At 38.5% G+C, this 10068-nt stretch overlaps 1 protein-coding gene across 1 annotated transcript; it reads left to right on the forward strand.

Moving 5' to 3' along the window:
- The first annotated feature begins 6509 nt into the window (after positions 1-6509).
- On the forward strand, positions 6510-7830 carry LOC140855881 (uncharacterized). Its single transcript, XM_073253116.1, has 4 exons — positions 6510-6704; positions 6819-7179; positions 7331-7569; positions 7801-7830. The coding sequence occupies exons 1-4, from the start codon at positions 6510-6512 to the stop codon at positions 7828-7830; spliced, it is 825 nt and encodes a 274-aa protein (XP_073109217.1).
- Positions 7831-10068: the final 2238 nt, after the last annotated feature.

Here is a 10068-nt window from a genome sequence, read left to right on the forward strand (position 1 = left end):
ATGTTCTAAAGCCAATCATTAGCCTGTGGATGGTTGAGCTTATTGATGTAAATATATATGAGTTAATAATTAATAAAATATTATTTAGCTTTTTCATCACAATTTGTATGCCTTCCTTATTGAACTCCTGTGTTGTGATGAAATCTTTGGGACTATTTAAATAGATATAGGAGGATATATCATTTAGTCCTTAAAACTAATTCACGACCAAACGATATGCTATTATTAAGATGATAGCTATATCAAGTGTAGGTCGTTGTATGCCATGTATGTTGGTTATCCTCTTAACCAAGGAGTGTGGAGACACTGATATGGCATGCAAGTGAGATGTAGGAGTATATCTTACTGAATGTGACCAACTTTGAAGTACTCTATCGTCAAAAGTTACTCCGAAAGGATATCGGTATAAGTGTCCCTCCGATCTGAGATCATCATGATGATTTGCAAGCAACTCATTGTGCTTTGATGCTGGACTACCTGAATTTTTAATTCAGGATCGAAAGATTTCTATGCATAATCAAGTACTTATGAAGTCAGTGTGTGAGTCAAGATAGGATTGACCAATCCAAGTCATTGGAGAGTATGCCTCAATGTATTTCAATTTAGTAAAATCTTGGCTAGGATAGTCCTTATGAGGAGTCATAGGATTAATTGGGTTGAGACACAATTAGGATGCACTGATCAAGAGTTGACAGTTAACTCTGAAATTATCTTGAGCATCAAGGGTCAAAGGGATGAATTATACAATAACCATAGTCCATTAGGTTCTTGGATGTTGCTTCGCACATATTCGACCTATCTGGATGTCAGATATCATTGCTAGATGGTCACTTCGATTGGTATAAAAATTTATTCTTATACTATTGGCTTAGGTTCGAATCTGTGAGATCACACACATAAGAAGTACCTCCCCGATCATATAGCTAATCGACAATTGAGAATCATCCGAGGGTAAAATCATCAATGCGATTGATGATTAACCCTGTATAATAATTGTAGTAAATTAATTCACTAAGAGTTAGTGATGTTCAAGAGGATTAGTCAACAATTAGATTGCTGATTAGTTCAATTTGAATGAGTGTTAAGTTTGAACTAAGTCTAATTGAATTAGATTCAATTAGGTCAAATACGATTAGGATATAGGATGACCTAATCGCCAAGGGAGATTAAGTCCTAATTTGATCAGAATTTGAATCCAATTAATTCCTAATTGAGTTAGAATTAAATTAAATTATATTCAATCACTTCTAATTAGATAGAATTTTATTGGATCAAACTTGATTTGAATTCAAAATCAACTTGAATTTCGAATTCAAGTTTGAATTCAAATTTCAAGTGATGAACTCCCTTGCGCCACCTTTTCTCCATGACATTCCTCATCGTAGAAAGCTTGTTTGCATGTGAGAACTCTCCAACAACACCCCATGTTGTCACCCATTTGTGATAGGATGGAGGTTAGTTGGTTTGAATTTAAATTGGATTTAAATTTAAACCCTAAACTAAACCCTAATCCTATCTTATCTTTTCCACCCACTGGCCACTTATGAACTGCTCCTTTTGTGCGACAAAAGTGAGAATCTCTTGGTACATTTCCCACACCATTTGCTCATGTTTGGCTCTTCTCTGATCTGAGATTGGATGGGGATAAGGTTGCAAGAGTTTGAATTCAAAATGGTTTTGAATTTGAACTCAAAACAAACTCTTATCTCATCCTATCTATATTGATCAGCAATCTTAAAAACTCCACCTTTTTGTGTGACAAAGGGTTGGAATTTTACAAGGTGAGAAAACAAAAAGAAAGAGGGGTCGAATCTGAGTGGGGCATAAGGATTGGGGTGCGCATTGCCTTGCTTTAGGCATGAGAAATTAGAGGAAAATTCTTCCTCTTAGGTGAGTGACCTGGATTTTGATCTAGGGTTTTTGAGAGAAGGGAATTCAAATTAGATCTAGTTTTTCCTTATCTTTCCTCCACTATCCAATGGCCTCTATTGATCCATCTTTAACCTCAAAAGGGTCCAAGGTGATTCTAGAAGAAGATCAACTCAGATCAGCCATCAGGAGCGGTCTTCACGAGCTAGCACTCTCGGGGATTGCAGATCGGACGAGGGCTTTGTGCAGACGATTCATAGAGGTTCGATATCCTGTGCGGCTATGAGTAACTAGCAAGGACCTCCAGATCCACATTCATGATCAGGACATTCGACTACCCACACTCAAGTATAGGATTTGGATCCTTGGTAATAGTAGATTAGATTTATTGCTTTACTAGTTTTCATCCACATCATACAGATTTTTATAGTTCAGATTTTTAAATGCACATATAAATGCCATAGATCCATATAAAGGGTATTTTATGATCATATTATGTCCTTGCATTATAGATTAAAATGTTTAATCTGAATTTATTCTGCTGCAAAATTTTAAAATACATACACGAAACCCCTGTGGTTTTCCAGTTGTTGTATCTATTGAAAATTAAGTCCTAAAACCAATCGTGTGACAATGGAGTTTTTCTTTGTATATGAATTAGTTATTGATAAATAAAAATTATTTTGATATTTATTCATCACAAATTTACATCTTCCTTCTAGAACTTTTGTGTTGTAATGAAATCTTTAGAACTATGTTAGTGAACAATAAAGAGAAGATTTATCATATAGTTCTTAAATATGTTCGCAACCAAATGATACATCATTACAGAATGACGGCATTTAACGAGTGGAGGCCGTTGTGTGCTATATGAGTTTAGTTTGACTACACCATAACTTGATCTCCTAGCCATTCGAAATCCTGAGATGTATGTTGGCTGTAGCATATTCATTGTAGAAACTAGGTCGCACCAAGATGGGATCTATCAACCTCGGTAGAAGAGAGGAGTAGTCCTATGGTGATCGAAAGATCGAGTCCTTAAGCCCATGGTCATGACAGAGTGAAATAATGGAAAAAAGTTTTCTATTAGGGTTTCACATCAGACTCGGATCGATCGATTGATTCATATGACTGATGTTGGGTTTGACGAGTTTACCTTAATCCTAATTCAATCAGGACTCATGATAGAGGAACTCAATCACACAGGTAGCTGCACCGAGGGTTCGTCTTCAGTTTTGATGGATTGCCACCACATATTGCTAGGTGTCACTGATAGATTTTGGAAGCAATTAGAATGATATTGATGATCGATCATTCTAATTGTCTGCATTAGAAGAGTTCTGGTCCATCGAAAAGAGTTTCGATGATATCGATGATGAGATCACGACATATTTTATTACCATACGGAATTGAACCTAACTGGGTCACACAAATAAAGGTTAGAGTTTGGATATCATCAATTGGGCTAACCCAATTGATTTGGATAAGATCCAATTAGGTTCAAAGAAATCGTGCTAGCACACGATTGAGCCTAACTTTCTCTTCGTGTAATCTTTTCTGTCTCTACTGAGCCAAATATGATTTGACTCATCCAGAGAACCTTGAAAAGATTTTTCTCAGTTTAAATGAAGCTTGTCTAGCTCAGAAAAGGCTTGTCTTAATTCATGAGATGAATTTAAGATAAGCACCTACTAATTCCTATCATCTGTCAATTTCATTTTAAGACATTTGTCAAAAGTTGACATATGGGTCTTAAATTGAAGGTCACTTGGCAAGAGCTTATTGGAGGATTTTTGTGAAGCCAAATCATATCAAATTGAGTGCCATAATCAGATTATGGTGCGAGCCCAATTGGATTTAGTGGGCACCCCAAGTGGATAAGGTTGGAGAGTCTTGATAAGATTGGACTCTTTGGCGCCAACCTCTCTTTGTCCTTATCCAGTGTTGGTGCCAACTTTGAGATAGAGGCTTGGGTTTTTATCTAATGTGATCGATGACATCAAGCAACCAATCAAAATTTTTCCAAAATTTATTGAAATTTTTTGATTGGTTGAATGATGTGGCACGCGCAGCATACAGGGTATATATAAACCCTTCTGCGCCTAAGGTTTTAGGCTGAAGTTGTTTTATGCACCAAACCCAATAGCTGCCACCCCCTCCCTTCTTCTCCACATCCTCCCTGCTCTCCTATCTCCCCTCTTCATGTCCAAGGAGTTGGACATTCATCTGGTGTAAAGAAAAGGCGTGGTGATGCCTGGAATAGGAAGGCTGCAGGACATCTTCGATAGCCTACTGCTCCAACTTCAGAAGGAGTTATGAAGAACTTCCAAATCAGATAGAGATCTGATTTTTGGAGCATAGATTTGTGAGTAGAAGATGTTCTAGGTCCTGTCTGAGTGGATACCGGTAGAGGCCAGGCACTTGCGTGGCTACATCAGAACCTCGGGCTGTGCTGAGATCATCTACAGGGTAATCAGATTACCCTTGAGGTATGTTTATACTTCTCATATAATTTTAGATTTTAAATATCAGATAATAAAATTAGATCTAACAGACATTAGATCTGAAATAGCGTAGGATAAAATTTTTAAATTATTTCATCCCAGATTTGATGAAATCTGGAAGATCCTACAAAGGAAAAAGACGATTTTTTCTTCATTGATAACGTAATAAGATGCCTTGCATGTTTGTGAAAAGAATTTTCTATGAGCATGCGACGGCTGCCATGACCTTCGATTCATAATCTCGGGTCGGGAGTGTGACAATTAAAGTGGTATCAGAGCATTAGTGGAAGAACTAATGATGTGCACCAACATGAAGAAAGAGATGACTACATGCCATTTACAGATCCAAGAGCCAAATTGATGGCTTTGCTCACATGCGTAGAAGCGTGATGTGGTGTGAATTAGATTTAGCAGAAATTTGAAAGAAATTATTACTTGAGAAAGAGCCGAGTTTAGAAGCTTGTTTTGTTCTTCTTAATTCACCATGATCTCCAGCCACCATCATTTTTATAGTAGCAAGATGCAATCAAGGTTATTTTGTTCTTCCTAATTCACTATGTTCTCCAGCCACCATCATTTTCATAGTAGTAAGATGCAGCTAAAGTTATTTTGTTCTTTCTAATTCACCATGATCTTCAGCCACCATCATTTTCATAGCAGCAAGATACGGCCACTATCATTTTTTTTGTAGAAAGATATAGTCACCATCATTTCTATCATAGTCAAATTTTGTTATTTCCTTCTATTTACTGAATTTGTCTTATGTTCTTTCTCTTATCTATATAAAGGGAGGCGACCTATGTATTCAATTCAGATTTCAATAAATGAAAATGAGTGTTGCTGAATTCTCTTATCTAACCTCTGTGTGTTAGTGGCGAGTTATAAACCTTAGAACTTATCGCTCACATTCTTTTTTCTTGAGTATGGCGTTCTACTCCTTTGTGATCTGATTATGGCGATTTTCTTATCAATCAGATTTCAAAGATTTTTTTTCTTTTTTCTTTTTCTTGTGCTCCAACCTTTGTTCTTATTTACACAAGATAGTTATTTAGGCCTGGGCACATCAGTTTGGTATCAGAGCCTGAGGGAGTGTTTGACATCCAAATCATGTCTGGAGGAGATGAGGCCCTTGTTATTCCTAGAGGCATGAGTCTGAAACAAGCTCAGATTGTGGGGCTCTAGTGGCATCAAGAAAAGATGATGTAGCAACTCAATCACCTAACACAAATGTTTGAGCAGTTGGCAACACTTCCCCCACCACCACAGTGGCATGGCCATCCAGCACCATGACAAGTTGATCGTGATGATGAAGAAGAGTATGACGAACCCGAAGATGATGATGGTGTGGAGGAACACCCATGGCAAAGGTGGCAGTAAAGAAGTTCGGGAGACAATATTAAGATGAGGATCCCATCCTTTAAAGGAACCAGCTCACCCAAAGAATATCTGGAATGGGTGCAATATGTGGAGAAGGTCTTTGAATGTCAAGACTATACTGAGATAAAAAAATATAAACTTGCTTCCCTTGAATTCACTGATTACGCTAATCTTTGGTGGGAGAATGTGAAAGCTCAGCGTAGGAGGATTGGAGAAGAGGAGATCCAGAGCTGGAGGCTTATGAAGCAGATCATGGAGAAGCAATTTATCTCTTAATATTATAAGCAGGAGCTGTACATCAAGTTACAAAGCTTGAGACAAGGGGGGATGTGTGTTGAGGATTATGTCAAAGAATTTGAGATGCTGATGATGAGATGCGATTTGTGAGAACCTCAAAAACAGACCATTGTAAGGTTCTTAGGAGGCTTCAACAAGGAGATTGCTTATACGGTGGAGTTGCAATCTTATGTGTTTCTTAATGATGTGATCAAACTTGCTATTAAGGTGGAGAGATAGTGCAAGCATGGTGCAAGTAAGCCAAGTAAGACTACCAACTCATCTTCCTTATCATCATGGTCCATCTCTAAGGCAGTTCCAAAATAAGTAGAAAAATGTGATTCTAGCATGTAAGTCACAGATGCGGCCAAAGAAAAAGAGAAGGTGGGAAATTCACAACCTCCCAGGCGAAGCCAAAATATCAAGTGTTTCAAGTATTTTGGTTACGGTCATATAGCCTCTGAATGTCCAAATAAGAGGGTGATGTTTATTCGAGAGTCACAAGAAGAAATTAAAAGGGAAGATGAGGCTATTTTGGAAGAGGTAGAACAAGATTATGTGGAGTTTGCAGATGAAGGAGAGCTATTGGTTATTCGCCGCAACTTGAACCTACAAGCCAAAGTGGATGATGAGCAGTGCGAAAACATCTTCCATACTTGGTGCACCATCCATGATAAGGTATGTGGTGTTATCATTGATGGGGGTAGCTGTACCAATGTGGCTTCCACTATTTTGATGAAAAAACTTAATCTGATGACTATTAAGCATCCCTTTCCCTATAGATTGCAATAGCTTACTGACGATGGTGATGTAAAGGTTACAAAGCAAGTTGTAGTACCTTTCTCTATTGACAAGTCCTACAAAAATGAGGTTGTTTGTGATGTGGTTCCTATGAAAGCCAGTCATCTTCTTTTGGGAAGGCCTTGGCAGTACGATCGGAGGGCTATTCATGATGGCTTCAAAAATACCTATTCATTTGCCAAGAATGGGAAGAACATAGTGTTGGCATCACTTAGCCCACAACAAGTCCAGAAGGATCAGCTTGTGATCGAGAAGGGCAAGAAAGAGAACCTGTTTACCAATAAGGAAGAAGTGAAGCGAGTTTTGACTAACCATAAAATTATTTTTGTTCTTGTAGCCAAGCAGGTTTCAGGTAAAGAAGTCTCCCTTCCACCGCAAATGAAGGATCTTGGAGGAATTTACAGATCCGTTCTCGGAAGAGTTACCAAAATGATTGACACCAATCAGAGAGATCGAGCATCAGATTGATCTCATTCTAGGGTTTGCCCTACCAAATAGACCAGCCTATAGATGCAATCCCGAGGAGGCCAAGGAGTTGCAGTGGCAAGTTGCGGATCTTTTGGAGAAGGGTTATGTGAGGGAGTATATGAGCCCATGTTCAGTACCAGCTCTGTTGGTATCAAAAAAGGATGGATCTATGTGGATGTGCGTGGATAGTAGGGTGATAAACAAGATCACAATACAATATCGCTATCCAATCCTGCTACTGGATGATATGCTTGATGAGTTGCATGGAGCTAAGGTTTTCTCAAAAATAGACCTTAGGAACGGATACCATCAGATTCACATGAAGGAAGATGATGAATGAAAGACCGCATTCAAGGCCAAGTTCGAATTGTATGAGTGGACAGTCATGCCATTTGGCTTGTCCAATGCACCTAGCACATTCGAAAGATTGATGAATCATGTGCTGCGTAAGTTTATTGTTTGATTTTGTGGTTGTATATTTTGATGATATTCTGATTTTTAACAGGAATCAGAAAGAGCATATGGAGCACCTTAGGGGTGTTTTTGAGGTTCTGTGACAAGAGAAGCTATACGGCAACCTCAAAAAGTATCATTTTTGTCAGGATCGCATAGTTTTTTTCTTGGCTATGTTGTGTCACAACATGGAGTGAAAGTTGATGAGGAAAAGGTGAAAGCGATCAAGGAGTGGCCTGTTCCTACCAATGTATTCGAAGTGAGGAGTTTTCATAGCCTAACATTCTTTTATCAGAGGTTTATGAGGAACTTCAACACTATTCTTGCTCCTATCACTGAATGCATTAAGAAATGATGAGAATTCAAATAGACTGAAGCAGCCCAAAGGAGCTTCGAGTTGATCAAGGAGAAGTTGAGTTCAGCACCTATTTTAGCTCTACCTGACTTTTTCAAAACTTTTGAGGTAGAATGTGATGCCTCCGGTGTGGGTATTGGAGCTGTTTTGATGCAAGAAGGACGTTCCATAGCATATTTCAGTGAGAAGTTGAATGGTGCAAGCTTGAGTTACTTGGTCTATGACAAAGAGTTCTATGCTTTGATTCGGGCTTTGGAGACTTGGCAACATTATTTATTGCCAAAGAAGTTCGTCATCCATACTGATCATAAGTCTTTGAAGCACTTGAAAGGACAAAGCAAGCTGAATCGTAGACATGCCAAGTGGATGAAATTCTTGGAAACCTTTTCTTATGTGATCAAATACAAAAAAGGGAATGTCAATATCGTGGCTGATGCACTTTCCAGGAGGTATGCTTTGATTTCATTGCTTAATGCTAAACTAATGAGTTTTGAGTTGATTATAGATCGATACAAGAACAATCCAAATTTTATAAATATTTATGAAGAGCGCAGAGAAAGAAGCTGTAAATGGCTATTACAGGCATGATAGATACTTGTTTAAGTCAGGTCGGCTGTGCATTCCTAACAGTTTCATTCGAGAGCTTTTGGTGAGAGAAGCTCATGGTGGAGGATTGGCAGGTCATTTTGGAGAGAAAAAAATATTGGAGATGGTGAAAGACCGCTTTTATTAGCCAGCTATGATTCATGATGTGCATCACGTCATTGAGAGATGTGTCACCTGTAAGAAGGCGAAGAGCAAAGAGACTTCACAAGGGTTGTATATGCTGCTATCTATACCAGATCAATCATGGACAGATTTGAGTATGGATTTTGTGCTTGGGCTACCAAGAACACAAAGGGGGAAGGATTTGGTTCTGGTGGTTGTGGATCGATTCTCAAAAATGTCTCATTTTGTGCCATGCCACAGAACCGATGATGCTTCACATGTTGCAGAATTATTTTTCAAAGAGATAGTATATCTGCATAGTATACCAAAGAGCATTGTGTCTGATAGAGATGTCAAGTTCTTAAGTTACTTTTGGAAGACCTTGTGGAAGAAGTTTGGTATTAGATTGCCCTTCAGCACAACTTGCCACCTGCAAATTGATGGTCAGACCGAAGTGGTAAATCATACCCTCTCTTCTTTGCTTCGCACTGTTGTTAACAAGAATATGAAGAATTGGGATGAGTGTTTGGCTTATGTTGAGTTTGCTTACAATCGTAGTATTCATAGCACTTCTAGGCATTCTCCTTTTGAAGTGGTTTATGAGTTTAATCCTATCACCCCACTTGATTTGGCACCACTTCCAATCAGTGAAAGGATTTGTATGGATGGGAAGAAGAAAGCTAAGTTGGTTAAGTCCATGCATAAGAGCATCAAGGAGCAGATTGAGAGGAAGAATGCGGCTTATGAGAAGGCAGCCAACAGAGGAAGAAAACAAGTTCACTTTGCTCCAGGTGATCTTGTTTGGATACATCTTCGCAAGGAACGATTTTCAAGCCAAAAAAAATCTAAGCTCATGCCGCGTGTTGATGGTCCATTTTGAGTTGTTGAGAAAGTGAATGACAACGCTTACAAGATTAAATTGCCTGGTGACTACAATGTATCCGCTACATTCAATGTTCGAGATCTTTCTCCTTACTTGGAGGATAGTTTGGATGATGGGGAGGACTTGGATTAAGAGAAAACCCTACTCAACAAGGGGGAAATGATGTGCACCATCATGAAGAAAAAGATGATCACATACCAATACAGATCCAAGAGCCAAATTGATGACTTTACTTACGTGCGTAGAAACATGATGTGTGCGAATCAGATTTGGCAGGAATTTGAAAGAAATTATTGCTTAGAAAAGGGCCGAGTTTAGAAGCTTGTTTTGTTCTTCCTAATTCACCATGATCTCTAGTCACCATCATTTTCATA

This window comes from Elaeis guineensis, chromosome 1 (assembly GCF_000442705.2).
Source record: "Elaeis guineensis isolate ETL-2024a chromosome 1, EG11, whole genome shotgun sequence".
Lineage (NCBI taxonomy): Eukaryota > Viridiplantae > Streptophyta > Magnoliopsida > Arecales > Arecaceae > Elaeis > Elaeis guineensis.

Bases quoted from the DNA above. Each gene is read 5' to 3' on its own strand.
- LOC140855881 (XM_073253116.1), top strand. From the start codon at position 6,510: ATGTTTATTCGAGAGTCACAAGAAGAAATTAAAAGGGAAGATGAGGCT. The intron at 6,705-6,818 runs GTATGTGGTGTT...AGATTGCAATAG, and splicing joins GGTGCACCATCCATGATAAG to CTTACTGACGATGGTGATGT. The intron at 7,570-7,800 runs GTTTTCTCAAAA...GATTTTTAACAG, and splicing joins ATGAGTTGCATGGAGCTAAG to GAATCAGAAAGAGCATATGG.